At 40.5% G+C, this 16,027-nt stretch overlaps 1 protein-coding gene across 2 annotated transcripts in view; it reads right to left on the reverse strand.

Moving 5' to 3' along the window:
- Positions 1 to 12,009: 12,009 nt before the first annotated feature.
- The window catches only part of ELL2 (elongation factor for RNA polymerase II 2), a 69,044-nt gene continuing 65,026 nt past the window's right edge, over positions 12,010 to 16,027 (reverse strand). Inside the window, exons 11-12 of one of the 2 annotated variants that reach the window (XM_025866808.2) lie at positions 13,759 to 13,803; positions 12,010 to 13,667 (exon numbers count right to left, since the gene is read on the reverse strand). In XM_025866808.2, the coding sequence (XP_025722593.1) occupies positions 13,551 to 13,667; positions 13,759 to 13,803 (162 nt within the window). In that variant the 3' untranslated portion in view covers positions 12,010 to 13,550. The remainder of the gene's footprint in view (positions 13,668 to 13,758; positions 13,804 to 16,027) is intronic. The other variant, XR_012376881.1, reaches the window with a different exon arrangement.

Here is a 16,027-nt window from a genome sequence, read left to right on the forward strand (position 1 = left end):
CAAATGAAGCATAATACTCTTAAGAAGAATCATTCCAGCACACCAAGGAATTTCAGATGTGTATTTGTCTGCACTCCCAATTTTAAAAATACAGAAGGTCTTTGTGAAATAATTCTGAAGTGAAATATACGATCAAAGAAGAATAGGCAAAAGAAGACAAAGTAAGCTAAGAGTGATGAATGAAACTGAAGATAATATAACTATCCTAGAAATGAAGACTGCATTAGAACAGATGTTGTTGAAAACATATTCAGTGATGCAGAGGTCAGATCAAAGAGAATAAAATAGCATTTATGGGGGGGGGTTCTCCAAATAAATAAAAACTAAGTACAAGATGACAGCCAGCCAGACAACAGTCAGTCAGCATATGGGATGATAGTGTTCCTAAAGTATGTAACAGAACAAATGGAGCAGAAAATAAAAATATCAAAAATAAAATGAAAACTCCATGGGAGCAAAATATGATCTGACTCTGTGCATTGAAAGAGATCTTGGGGGAAGAAACTTGTAACAGAATCATCAACACAAAGACACATAGTCAAGTTAGTTCAACTTTCAGGACAATATAAGAATCCACGTGGGCATCTAGGCAGAAAAAGCATTTCTTACAAGGGAGAAAAGGACAGACTGACCTCAAATTTCCCATTGGAGATAATTCATTAGGGAAAAAAGTACACAGCAAAATCTGGTTAACTATGAGATGAATCAAAATAAAGTCTCAAGAATGGGGAAGGCAAAGAATTGAGGTAGAGTCTTGAATACATTTAATTGTAGAACAGAACCAAATGCACAAAATTATGGTTAAAGAACAGAATGTAACTATTGTAAATCCTAAACATCATAAAATTACAATATAAACATATAATAGTCCAAAATGGTCAGTAGAGAAATTAGCTTTTTTCTTCTCTCCTCATTCATAGCTTGGAGCCACAGTTACCATCAAAGTTGTTGAACTTAAGAAACAAAATGTACTTGACCACTTTTAGAAACTGATGAACAATATTTAAATTTTTTGCATCTGTAAATGATTTCTGAACATCCTCTAAACAGTCTTTAAGTTTTACGGTTCTCTCATGATTTAAGAGGATTTGGTGAGTAAGGCAAGCTAACGTAGAGATTGTCAGCAGGGTTACTGACTAAAATGTTAAACCATTCAGTTTAAAAGGAGAATTTTTTCCCTGGGTGGTTCAGTGGGTTAAGCGTCCAACTCGTGGTTTCGGCTCAGGTCATGATCTCAGCATGAGATCGAGCCCCGCATCAGGTTCTGTGCTCAGTGTGGAGTCTACTTGAGATTCTTTCTTTCCTTCCCTCTGCCCCTCCCCTTGTTCCTGTGTGCTCTCTCTCTAAAATAAATAAAATCTTTTTTTTTTTTCTTAAAGAGAATTTATGTGGCCCTTGTTGGTAATTTCAGTTTTTCACTATTAAGAATAATCCTGAATCTCAGGAGTGATTAAATTATGAAATTATGACCTAAGTGCTGGAATACCATGCAGCTGTTAAAAAGAATGAAATAAGTCAACAGGGATTAACATGGAATAATCAAGCAGTGTTATTAAGTAAAAAATTAAGTTGCAGACTATAGTTTGATATCCTGTTTGAACCAAAGAGAAGACTAAGCATGATACTGTGCATGTTTCGTGGCTACCTCCGGGACCTGAGGTAGATGAGTGAGAACAGGGGGCGTTTGCTATTTATTTTATGTACTATGTACTATTGGCAATTTTTGTCAAGAGTAGAAAGGACTTTTTTTTTAAGCCACAGATTAAGAAGAAGACAAAGGACAAATTTTAATTTTTCATTGGATGACCATAACAGTCATGGTAGGGGAGTTAGAAAAATGGTCTGGTGAAACTGACTGGCTTAGGAGTGTCCTTTAAGATTCTGTTATGTTGGAGGGCATCCCACCTCCCGGGAGAAAACAGGAGGAAGGGATGGTTACAGTCGTGGATGGGAGCCTGGGAAGGATGCCCATGATGCGGAATGGCCTGAACTCAAGGGTGGTGTTCCAGAATGAGGCATTTTCATAGTAGATTTAGGTGTTTACCTGGCTGAAGAAGCCAAGGCACTGAGGAATACCTGGCTCAGAGCAAGATAGGGATAAAAATTTACCTTCTGTAAGTAGGTGTTTACTTCAATACTCTTAGAGGAGAAACTAAATTTCAAGGAGGCATAACATGAGTTGGCTGGGAGGAGACCTTGCTGGGTCCCCTCAGTAACTAGGTAGATCTTGGGAATCAGCGCCAAGTCCTAGAGGGCAAGCTCCTGAGGTACACTGGCAGGAAGTGCGGTATAGTAGAGTGACAAGATTGGTATTCTTGTCCTAGTGCTGATACCATGTGACCCCTCTAGGCCTATTTTTTTCTTGGTGGGATATCCCCCCTCATGCTAAAAAGGGTTTAAAGGGAGGATTGAGAATGTGTGCCCCCCCAAAAAAAATTGCATGAAAGAGGCACAAAGCATTGTATGCTATAAAGTGGTCTCTCAGAAAATACCCACCTTGCTTCCCAACTTCTGCTCATTTTGATTCCCAGAAGTTCTTCTTTTCAGCTTCTCTGACCTTTTGGCATGTTTCTCCACCCCTCTTGTTGGGGTTTCCTCCCTGCCCACCATTACCTCCTTAGAGTCACACCACACAGATGGTCTGCCTCGTTGCTGGCAGCAGAGAGAGAAGGCTGGCAATGTTAATCGTCCAGGTGTTACTTTTTCTCAGAGAAACTGCCTCAGGCTGATAGGGCTCTACCCCTGTGGCCAAGACTTCTTGCTGTAACTCCAGAAACCTCCGCCAGTGCAGGGCACTTGCCAGCGTGGCTCTCTGTGCACTTGTTCTGTGCTAGCCTCCAGCTTCAGGGGAGAAGGTGGGCTGGCTAATTTCTGGGCAAGGCCGATCACTTTCCTCCCCAGCTCAAACTTTGCCCTGTGAAGGCTCTCGGACCTGTCTGAGATCAACTGGCCCCTAAACTGATAACACTCTATTTTGGAAACTTTGCTCAGAACTATTAGCAACGTGAGAAGGCCACCAGATAAGAACCCCAAGTTCCAGAATGCCTGTGATAAGGCGATAACCTCAAGTGCCTAGACTTCAGTGGGGAATCTCGTCTGGGCTTCATATCGGCAGAAATGCTTAGTTAGGGCAAAGCAGCAATTGAGAAAACAAGTTCGACAACAAAAAAACCAGACCCTAAATGCCTTTTGTTAAGGAGAAGCGATGGGGATAAACAGGCATTCATGAGTGCTAACAGCCTTCTTCTCAAGGCTTTCCCACATGCTCGCTCTTTCTGGTACAGTCTCCTTTCATCCAGCTCCTACTCATTCCCCAGATGCTGGCTTCCATGCCACTTCCCCTGCTCCATTCCCTAACTGCCCTATGTCCCCTTATTATTCATTCTCATAGTGCCCTTTCATTTTGCAGCACTTAACCACAATTGGAATCAAACAATTTGTGTCGTTTGCATGGGTCTGGTTCAGTGATAGATTCCCAGCACCTAGCACAGTACCTAGGTGCACATCAGTATTTGTTGGATTAATGCACCAGTGCTCGGGCTGAAAATCCCCAAACATATATCATGGGGTTTAACACAGGACTCTGACAGCTTTGGCTGACGTCACGAGGCAGTAGATTGCTGTTTAACCACAACTGTAAAGCAAGACGCTGAACCACACATGCAGAGCTTACAGAGGGGGTCAAAATACCCAGTTTTGCTCCCTTGGCTTCTGGCTCCTCTTACTGGCATAAAGGCTTTTAATTGAGAAGTCAGCTGATGTGGGAAATCAGAGGGTTTCTCCAGAGGGTTGGGAGTGTTTCCCCTTACCACAGGCTAATGATAGCAGCTTCACGAAGACCACTTAGATGTTGGCGTGGATGTGAAGTAAAGGCAATCTGGGGCATTGCTGGCAGGAGGGGAAGCTGGTGCAGGCACTGTGGAAAACTGCATGGACGTTCTTTTGAAAATTAGAAATAGAGCTGCCATATGATCCAGCAATCCTACTTTTGGATATTTATCCAAAGAAATTAAGTTCTCAAAGAGATATCTGCACTCCTTTGTTCACTGCCACACTATTCACAATAGCTAAGATATGAAAACCTAAATGTCCATAGACGACAGATGAATGGGTACAGAAAATGTGCTGTGTACACACACATACACACAATGGAATATTTCAGCCTTAAAATGAAGTCCTGCCATTTGCAAAAACATGAATAGATCTGGAGAACATTATGTTAAACGCACTAAGCCAGACAGAGAAAGACAGATGCTGTATTTTCTCACTTATATGTGTGATCTGAAAGAGTGAAACTCATAGAAGCACAGTAGAATGGTGATCATAGGGGCTAGGGGGAGGGGGAAATGAAGAGGTGTGATGGTCAAAGGGTACCGAGTGTCAGTTATGCAAGTTCTGGAGACTCACTACCCAGCACGGTGCCTGTAGTGTGTAGGACTACACTGTGTACCTGAAATCGCCTAAGAGATCTTATGTTAAATATTCTTACCACATACACAAAAATAATAATGTTAACAAAGGGTGTGAGTGGAAGCTTTGGGAGGTAGTTGGGTACGTTTGTAGCCTTGATGGTGGTGATGGTTTTATAGGTGTATCCTTCCTCCAAACTCACTGAGTTGTATATATTAAATAGGTACAGCTTTTTACATGCCAGTCATATTTTAATAAAGTGGTTTAAATAAACAAAACACCCCTGATCTGTGACTCCTCAAACTTGGGGGACACAGAGGACTGGTATTTGCTTGGAAAAATACACAAAACAAAACCACCCCTACAGTAGAGTAGAGGATGCATTCAGTGCTTATTTTTGTTCATGGCTGAGGTGGAAGGGTGGATGTGACCAGAAGGAACACGTGTAGTTGCTATGTTGGCACGGTCCTTTTTGGAGGGCTGGCCAAAGAAGAGATCCTGTCAACACCCTGAAAGGCTGGAGGAGCTCAGCGCGGCACCTTCTGAGGCACCCAGGATGGGTTTTGACAATGCCTGCAGGAAGCCAAGGCCAGATTCCAGGGTGCTGTCTAAGATCTCTGCAGCCCTAATCCCTCCTCTGCACCCTCTTCTCCATCCACCCATGGATGGCTGAGTGGTGGGTCAATGGGAAGGGTGGCAAGACTCACTTGGCTTTCAGCAAGCCTAAGCTGGAAGAGGGGAGAGACTTTAATTTTAAATGAATTTCAGAGTTTTGGCTGTTACAGAAGGCTGGACTTACTAGTTATGAAATGAAACTTATGCTAAGAGTGACTTATCAAGAACAACTGTCCTGGAAGAATTGAGATCTGCCGAGGGCAAGGAAACAGCCACCAAAGTGTGTTTGCAGGGGCACCTGTGAGAATAAATGGGGTTCTTTATGATTGCCCGCCCAGTCCTTCTCATCGAATGCAACAGCCTGTGTTTAATCCTTGCATAACTATGGTATCCTAATTCATCAGAGATGTTGGAAGGAAGATCCAGGGGATTAGGCAAATTGCTTGGGGTCAACAGGTCAGTGAACCTCAGAACTTGGACTCAAACGCAGGGTGTAGTTCTATTCTTTACTCTCTACCACATACCAAAGCATTTTCAATTTTACTTCCCAAACTTTCCATGTTTTGCTTACAGGTTTTCTTGGTTTTGAACTGGCCTTCTCATTGTAAGCCAAGTCATCTGTACCCAAAGACAGGAGAAATGATAGGATATGCATCTTAACAGAAGGGAGGAGTCATAATAGTTCATTCAGGCAAGAGCGGTGAGTTAGAAGGGAGGAGCAGGTGGGGTGGTGATAATTGGCTACCACAGCAATACAGACTTGTCAGCAGGGGCAGAGGGAGGAAGGAAGGATGAGGGAGGACAGGAGGTAGCTCTGCCAACAGTCCCCAGTGTCCCCTTATAGCCTGTTCTCAGCTGCAGAGCTCTGTGGCTCAGGTGGCCACAAGACCCCTGGAGACCCTCTTGGCACTGGTTTGACAAGGCTGACTTAAGTGAACTCTATCCTTGAGAGGAGAAGGAAAAGCTTACAGGTGTACGAGAGTCATTTCCACAGCAGGCTTTTCCCCAAAGCATCTTACCTGAATTGATCTTTGCCAGCCCACTCCAGTACCTGCATGGGCAAGAAACACTCAGGCTTACAGACCACAAGGCTCTTTTTAAAACTCTCCTATGAAGACAAAGTGGAAGAGAGAATTAATAGAATATTCAAAGTTAAGCTCAAGTTTGGGACAAGTGCATCAGTACTGTTATTGGTAGCCATGATGCTAAGAGAAGCTAATATCATACTTGGAAAGATTCACAGAGAAAAGTTATTTCACAAAGCAGCAAGGAGCAGAGCCTCAAAAATGTTCTGGATTGTGTTTACCATACAACGGGGCTCAATCACTGCTATGCAAAAATCTAAATGAACCCAATAGACTTCTTAGTCCTGGCTGGCTGCTTGTTTGTCGGGTATATTGTAACAGAACTCACCAAATCCAAATAAAAGATGGAAAAAATAATTAGAAAATAAACTATATATATATATATATATATGGAAAACTTGCTGGGTACCATGCACCATCCTACCAGTACGTTACCATAATGCTCTGGGGAAGGTACTATCCCATTCATGGTTGGGAAGCTGAAGCTGCAGGGCTTTATGAACTTGCCTATGGTCTGTAGTTGGTGAGTGGCAGAGCAGGACTCTAAGCCAGGCTGTCTGGCTTGACTGCTTTGAACCACGCGTGTACGGTACTTCTTGTTTGGTGCTTTACGACTCCATCTTTGTATTGTTTGCCATCAGTGGCTGCTGGGCTGTTCTCAGCTCCTCTCTAGGGAGAGTCTGTAAGCTCTTAGGGTCTCATCCTGCTCTGTGTGGCTGTCATTTAAGCATCTTCATTTCAGCGTCTATGGAATCCAGAAGAGTTGTTCTGGATGCTGTTGATGGGCTCTGCTAGTTCCGTCATTACAGGAATCCCACGGTCCTTCAATTGTCCTCAAAATGTCTATGCTTGGAAGATGACAGAAATGCCAGGCATAAAATAGGTGTCAACAAAAGCTCGTATCGAATTTAAAGAAATGTCAGGCTAATCTATCCTTAATGAAGACAGAAACGTGATATACAACATTATCTCTAGACTGCTGTCCTCTACCCTGTCTTGGAGAAGTGGGAGAAAAGCTATAGAAAAAATACAGTAGGAAATGAACCCATCAGTTATGATAAATAAAAGTAACTTTAATCATTTAATTTTATATTACAAACCATTATAGACTATTGAGATGCTCATGTTCCAGAGGTGACTAGAGGTATGAATGCCAAATTGGAAAGAGACATCCCCTTTGAAGGTGTCCAGTTGGTTAATCATGGCAAAGGGACTCCCAAAGGCAAGTCAGTCTGCCATCAGAAAAAAAAAAAACAAACTAATTTCTAAATCATGACTTTGGAAAGATGAGGCAAGGCACATAAACCTAAATGACACAGCAGACTCTTGCAGTAATCCAAATCCTCTGGCCACATGAATTTTAAATAGGACATAGTATGAATAACCTCCCTCATTCATTCTTTGAATAAATTATTACTGAGCACCTTCTCTGTGCCAGATACTAGACTAGGAGCTGGGAACACCCTAGTCTCCACTCTCATGGAACTTAATACAACTAGTATTTAAGTTATAATTGTGATAAATGCCACAACGGAGAAGTAGAAGATGAAACAGAGTGTGTACCAGCGAGACCTGAGTTAGTTTGAGAGGTTAGGGACAGCTTCCTGGAGGAGGTGATGTTAAAGGGAAGATCTTGAGGGTGAGGAGGACTTAGCTAAGTGAGGAAGGGGTGGAGGATAGACCTGGTAGTACAGAAGAGACCTTGGGATAGGAGGAGCGGGGGTTATTGGAGAATCCAAAGGCGTCTGTGTGACTGGTGTGCAGAGAGTGGGTGCAGCAGGTGATGACACTGGCGAGGTAGACCATGCTGTCTATCTATGCCACAGTGGAATTCTGTAAGTCCTAGAAATCCATGAAATATAGAAAGGCAGGTGGTCATCCCTCTAGAAGTCCCAGCTTTAGAACTCAAGTGCGGGGGCTAGTCATGTGGGCTCATCTTTAGGAAGCACTCTCTTACATTTCACAACCCCAGAAATGGAATTCTTATCACCCATCTACAAATGCCCATATTGTACCAAGGATCTCATTACAGTGAGACAAACCAGCCTGGCTGGCCAGCTGAATTCAGCAGGCAGGAGTTGTAAATACACATCTCTACTGTCACACATCATAGCAGAATCATCTGACCCCAGCTTGAGAATTGAGCAATCATCAAATATCAGAGCTACTTCCTGCCACTGCCAGCCTCCTGTGCCAATCTCCGAAAGGTAAAACCAGTGGAGCAGGTCTGTGTAGGTCTCGGCATTCGATAAAACAAACCCCAAACACTCCACCTTGAAACCTCCAGCCTCTCTCTGCCCTTGCCCCCCCTGCAATCAGCCAAAAAGGACTTGTTCTCAGCAGGAAACTAATGCTCCAACAAACTCTCCCTATGGCAGTCAGCAGACAATCCATAATCTAGATAGCAGTTTTTCATGGAACTCGCCAGTGCTTTACAAACAATGATGAAGTCTCTTCCATGCCCCAGTAAGAAGGCATGTTTTCACTTTACAGCTGAGGAGAAGGGTGTGTTAAATGTCCGGTGGGGGAGGGCTGCGGACACAATGATAACATTAGGAACCTCATTCATTCATCCATGAGGCTCCTGGTAAACCTAACCAGAATCACTCCTGGCACTGATCAATCGTTCCAGGTTTTCTGTATCAGTGTTTAGTCTAGGACTTCTTCCTTTCCCTTTCTATCATTCCTTCAGAAAACTTGTAGAAACCAGAGGTTAAGGACCCAGCTAGGAGAACTATCCTTATGTCTAATTCAGATGGGACAGCCCCTAAGCTGGAGTCTGTTACTGAGACAGCCTTTTACTCTGAAGAGGAGACGCTGTGATTCCAGGACTGTACCCTGCCCAGCGCCTCTACCTGCACTGCCCCTGGTCTCCCTCAAAGAGCCCGCTTGTTACGACTGCACATATTCGAAAATAAAGGAAACATACTTTTTCTCAAGAAGTATTTTGGCCTCCCTTCACATTTACCCATCCTTTCTGACAAAATCAACTCGTTGAAAATAATCTACTAGGTATTACCCCACCCCTCACATTCTAGTCTACTTTGAATCAAGAGTTTGTCTAGCTTGTCTGGTGTTACTGGAATGGTCACTTCGTGAAGCTCACACTAAGGTGCCAGCATTATGAGGGGCGGTATGGAGAAGCGGTGAAGAACACAGACGCTGGGGTCAGGCTTCCCAGCTTCCACTGTTTACCAGCTGTGTCATGGACAAGTCTCTTAACTTCTCTAAGCCTCAGTTCACTCACCTATAAAATGGGGATAACAGGGCTGTGGTGAGGAGTAATGGGACAATGTATGCACAAAGTGTGTAAGCAACAGGAAACCCTTACATGGTAACTGTGATTATTGTTCTCCAAGTAGATGTTAACTCTGGAGGGCATGCCATACAGTTAGAAAACAGGCAGGATCCTGGAGCAAATACCCGGCTCGTACTTCACCAAAAGAAGTATCTCTGTCCCAGGAGGATCATTTACATTAGGGCATCAGAGAGCACTTTGTTGCGGGTTTTTAATTTATTTTTTTAGAGAAATTTAAAAGCCTTGAAATGAGACAAAGGAAAAACACTTAGCAGAATTGCAAAGTTAACATTTTTATTGAACTGAAATTGGTGTAGAACAAAAGGGACCACCACAGCTGCTGAGCTTAGTAACAACTGAAAAGTCCCTGTGACATTTTACCTTTGAGAGTCCTAACATGGTTTGGGTGGAACTGAGAAACAGTGTAGATATATATATATATGTGTGTGTGTGTGTGTGTGTGTGTATATACATATATATATATATATTTTTTTTTTTAACACTTCAAAATATTTTGAAATGAGCCTCACAGCTTTGTTTAGTTTCAGGTTACAAAGAACACTGATAACATCTTCTGTTACCTTCATTTAGTAGTATCAGTTTATATCCTTTCATAAAAGGTGCCTCAAAATGCTGGCTATAATTTTCCCTATCCGGTACACATAAGAAAAGGATTTAGGAACACTTAGGCAAGTAATAAACTGTATGAACTTCAAAAGTAGTAAGAGTGGATACCAAGCATACATGACTCAACATTCACACTGCCAGAAACACCATGAACTAGCTGAGGAGTTTCAGCCAAGTTCCAGAAGCAAAGAATGCACTAATGGAAGGGATAAGGCAACCAAGGAGAGCGTCGGAACTAATGGACCACTTGTGTCTAATCCTCATTTCAGCATCTTGCTTCCAACATGCAAGTATGCGTTTGTTTTACATAACAAGCTGAAATACTTTAAGGGAAAAGAAAACTATAAAGTTTAAAAGGTCAATCAGAGATGAAAGGAAATTAATACTGAATTTTTTACGATCAGTGTGCATAGAGCAATGATATAAACTGATCACACCAATTATTTTTCTGAAAGCAAGTACTGAACATCCATTGCTACTCAGGGTTGGAAGTTACCCCCTCTCAGATATTCCATGGGAAATAAATGACAAGATAGGAAACAGAATCCCTACTTAAAAAACAAAACCACATCTACTCAATGTTCCTTTTGCTTTGTATTAAGTCAGATGCTCATTCAATCTGGAGTTAATCTGCTGTTGGTAAAAATTTTCAAAAGTGCTTCACATTACTTTAGAAAAAATGTGATAAAAAAATAACACAACTCATTCTCTCATCATGATAATGCTGTTTTATACTTACTTTGTCTCTCAAAACAACTAAATAAATTCTTCCACCAGAGTAACTGGTACTAAGTGGCCACTCATTCTGCAGCAGTTATTTGAGAGAATTTAAAAATCTTGCAGTAGGAGATACAGGATGATTATAAGTATTTTAATAGGCTCATGCCCATCTTCAAAACAGATGCAGCCTCAGGTAATAGCAGATTCCGAGATTTATAACTCAAATTTGTAACTGACAGATATACATTTTGCAAGGATGTGCCCAATGTATACAACAAACATCTAAATTAAGGCTTTTATAGGTAGGTGGTCAAGTCTATGAATGTGCAATGCTGGATTTTTATAACCTATTGCCAGCTTCCATTATTACCCAATTTGTAAACCAGAAGATGTGCTGATGTATGTGGGTGGGAGCTCCAAGGACTAAGAACCAACTGGAAGGCTTGCTCATAAACAAGTTCTGAAATAAGAGCTGGCAGTGAAACAGATGATCATGTAGAGGGGCAGGGTGATTTGTGCCTGCTGACAGGGATGGGCTTAAAAAAAAAAACAAAAAACCAATAGTTCAACTTCAGTTCAAGACTTTGAGATTTAGAGACCCAAAGGTTTAACACCATATCTAAGCCAATGGTTCTCACACCTTCCCTTGCAAAAGTCACCTGGAGGCTACTTATGAAAGTGTGGATACCTGGGCCATATACCCAGAGATTCTAATTTGGGTTATGCAAGTGGCCCAAGCACCTTGCTTTTGAGAAACACTGCTCATAGCAAAGAGCAGCAGAAATCTTGGATTAAAGGGCCAAGTTGTCCAAGAAATGACACCAGTGAGGTCATTACCTACAGACAAATCTCTTAGAGGAGACTCCACCTTTATATGAGGAACAAAGTTATCCCCAATTAAGTTTCTTTTCCTATCTTTTTACAACTCAAAGTTTGAAATCAATGAACATTTAGTAATGATTGTACCAATTCTGAGGTAAAAGAAGAGCACCAGGGATCTGAATGCTAAAAGAAACCAATTCCTTAAGAAGTCTGTGCTACACAGAAATCTAATTTCTGTGGTGATGTTATAGAGTCATAGTGCACGGGGTCTTTTATCAATCTTTGTATGGTTTTACTTTTGTGTAGTCTTCTATATTATCTACTCTTTCCAGTTAATGTCTTAGAAGAATTGCAAAGAAGAAAGTTCGTCTATATGCTCTCTCAGGTTTTCTAGATACCAACATTTTCTGGTTTACACTGATACACAACAAAGTTGTTTATTTATTTATTTATTTTTTGGATGCTGGAGACAAACATCTTTATTAAAGATACTACCAAAATTTTGGCAAACATTTCAAAACAGATTTGTAAACATAATGCTTCCCTTTTCAACTGGCAGCACTTTGAAAAGACAATACGATAAGACAACACAACTTGAATCAACATTAGTTCAAAATCCTTATATTTTTGACCACATAACTTATGTTCCCACATGATAAAACAAATGATAGTTTAAATCAACGTCAACAGATAAACTCCATGAAATGAAAGTTTGTGCTGTTTGATGAATCACAGTATGTTATGGTTAAATATATCCGCTCTTTTTTTATATTCCTGGCTCCCAGGATGAAAAAAAATCTTTAAATATACATTTCATGTAGGTAATAGCTTCTTTGCATATCTCTCTTCAAAAAATACTTTATAGCAGTATATAAATAGGTTACCTACATGTTTAATTTTATAATTTTGCCCCAAAACTATAGATCTGTTTCATTTTCATAACATATTGATTTTGCCCAACATTAATAAAGCTGACAAACTGTTGAAATGGAAATGCTTTTGTCTTCCACAATAGAAGTAGCAATTTGACAGGAAAAAAAAAAAAACCCCTACAGTAACACTCGTCAGTTGTTTAACCTGAGCGTTTGGCCTACTGAGAGTAGCAGCTTTTTTCCTCCATGCACGCTCACATCCACACCACCTCTGCACACATACAGGTCGAGCACACGCTTTCAGACGCTGGTAGGCCACAGTATGCTTCCCATTCCTCTAACCAAGTGGGAAGCAGTGTAGCTAATGATTAACCACACTAATGTACACAACTAGCAAACACCTTAAGGCAACCATTGCAATGGGGGGTTAATTTGCAGGGCGGATATACTGTCTAGATCAAGTCAGCCTGTATGTACATATGTGTGTGCATATATATATATATATATATACACATACACATATGCCTTTCTATTTCTTAACCCTCCAAAACAATGTTTAAATTTTTTTTTGTATTTTGTGCAAATTTCTAAATATTCTACCATTTAAGGCAAAGAGTTTGCATTAAGAAAGGTCAGAAAATAGGCTTATGTTTATCCAAAAGCATTTCACCTTGCACATTACTGTTTTTTTTTTTTTTAAACACACATAACTTTGAAGTGTGGACATTGGATCCCCAATATCTAAAAAAAAAAAAAAATCATTTCTAATGACAAACATAAGTTTTTAAGGAAAAAATTGATTTGAAGTATAGACACTGGATCCCCAATATCTAAAAAAAAAATTATTTCTACTGACAAACATAAGTCTTGGGGGTAGTGTGGGGCTGGGGAGAAGGGCCAGAAAAAAGCAGCTTCAAAAATGCAGGGAAGCAAAGTAAAATGGGGAAAAGAAAAAAAAAAAAAGGTAAATAACTCAAGTTTACTCGTACTGAAACTTTCAACAAGCAAAGTTTCATTTTTTTTAGAATCTTAGAGCAACTCATTTGGAATTTTAAATAAATAAGCTTAAGTTTATTCACATCTTCTGGTCCAAGCAGAGATTTAGTGCCATGACTCTGCTTGCTGTTGGTCAAATTCACCTATTAGTCTTTTGATGTGAGCCAGCTTATTATGAAGATACTCGCATCTGTATTTTTCTTCATGATAATTGGGACTGGACTGCAGAGGAAAAAAACAGGGAGGAATTAGGTTGCAGAATTTGTAATACTTCCCAACTACAGGTCAGAAAACCCACAGTGATGATTCCTACCTGCTTGATCTTCTGATATTCCTGTAAGACTTCTTCGTGAACATTCTACAAAATTAAAAATTAAAATCAGAAGGGAACAACTTTTTCTTTTTTTTTTTTAAGATTTTATTTATTTGACAGAAAAAGACACAGCAAGAGAGGGAACACAAGCAGGGAGAGTGGGAGAGGGAGAGGGAGAAGCAGGCTTCCCGCTGAACAGGGAGCCCGATGCGGGGCTCGATCCCAGGACCCTGGGATCATGACCTGAGCCGAAGGCAAACGCTTAACCATCTGAGCCACCCAGGCGCCCCAGAAGGGAACAACTTTTTCTTTTTGGCAATATAAACAGCTAAGACCCATTCAGTAAGGGTGTCGGAAATACTGATGATGGGAATGTAAATTGGTACAATCTTTAAAGAAGGCAATTTGGCAACTGCTATCAAAATAGCAAATGCAGAACTGACTCAGCACTCCTATACTTCTCTTTCAGATTTGCTTGTGCCTGAGTGAAATGCTGTGTGTACAAGGTTACTTGCTGTAGTATCGGTTGTAAAGCAAAACACAGTACACAAAATTTCAATGTCCGTTAATCCATAAAAAGGGTTACTAAGAGGCCATTAAAAAGGGGGAAGTGCTTCATGCACTTATATAAAGTTCTCTAAGGTGCATTACATTGTTTAATGAAAAAAGTAAAGTACAGAATGATTTATACACTTTGATATTATTTGTTTAAAGGGGGAAACAGAATGATATTCTAAGAATTTCATTACTTCTAAGATGCACATTTCTTACCATTTTAGGGAGATCAGATAAATAATGTATCACAGTTTGGAACATAAGACCGTGGTGCATATTGTAATTGATGACATCTTAAATTCAATTACATATGGCACATACATGAATTTGCTTGTGTATATATACACAGACCTCTGAAAGAATACACTGGAAACCAGTACTACTGATTACCTCTAGGCTGGAGAAAATGGCTAATACTTCTGTAACCTTATGAACTATGGATTTAAGCTGTTTCCAAATGCTTACATTTATTCTGCACAACTCTATAATCACCTTATTTTATGGAGGGAGATTTTGAGGAAAGTTAGATAACTTGCCCAAGTCGCACAAATATTAAATGGTACAGCTGGGAATCAAACCCAGGCAGTCTTGCTCTGGAGCCTCCTCCTAACCACTAAGCAGTCTTTGGAGTTACATTTTAGTTTAAATATAATCATGGTACACTGGTAAATAACTAGATCTAAAAAAATAAACCCCAAACCACCATATCAAGACCTCTTGCACCCTCAAACACTAATTCCTCTGGCAAAATCTGTAACTCTAGGCAGCCTGTTTAAAGATTAAGGCCCACTAATGAAAGACACATGAGTCTTCAAGGCACAGATGCTCTCAGGCTGTTTCCCCCTTGTGGGAAACCCATTCATTCTCTTACATAGATTCCCGTCAGACCAACAGTAGTAGGCCAGAATGAAGGCACCATCTATGGTTGTGAAGTGTGACAAGTTCTGTGGCCGACACAAGGAGGGAAACATTCATTTATATTAATCCTTTTGCTTGTTAACTATGAGAACAACCAGTACATGGGTCTGGCTTCTACTGGTTTGTCAGCTGTGGTAATACTACTACTTAAAGTCGGGAAGTGAAAATAGATTAGTATGTGTTAACAGGTGTCAGTCTTTGGAAGAGCTGGAGATACCAAACTTTTCTTCACTTAAACCCCAAATCTTTGTGGCACTAAACCCTGTTTATATTTTACGTCTATATCTTCCCTACCTTGTGTCAGATTGAGTTTTTGTTTTGTTTTTTTAATGTACTTGAAATAGCAATTTTGGGGAACAGCACCAGAACTAGCAGCTATAGTCTGAGTTGGCAGTGCAATCAAATATTTCAGTGAATCCCAAATTCAACTTTTTTTCCTATTTAGTTGTGTTTGCTTTTTTCTTGATACTCTATTATGTTATCGTAAAGTTAAAGCATATATTACATATTTTATACACACTATGCTATATAAAATGTTATTTTTTTCCACTGACAGAAAAACAGTTCATTGTATTTACTTATGTTTGAGAACTATTTCAAATATTTAGTTTCCTAGCTAATTTTATTTTTTTTAAGATTTTATTTTTTATTTATTTATTCATGAGAGACAGAGAGAGAGAGAGAGAGAGAGAGGCAGAGGGAGAAGCAGGCTCCGGAGCCTGATGAGGCACTCAATCCCAGGACCCTGGGATCATGACCTGAGCCGAAGGCAGACGCTTAACCATCTGAGCCACCC

Source organism: Callorhinus ursinus, unplaced genomic scaffold (assembly GCF_003265705.2).
Source record: "Callorhinus ursinus isolate GAN/ISIS: 27379988/994484 unplaced genomic scaffold, GSC_fseal_2.0 scaffold3, whole genome shotgun sequence".
Classification (NCBI taxonomy): Eukaryota; Metazoa; Chordata; class Mammalia; order Carnivora; family Otariidae; genus Callorhinus; species Callorhinus ursinus.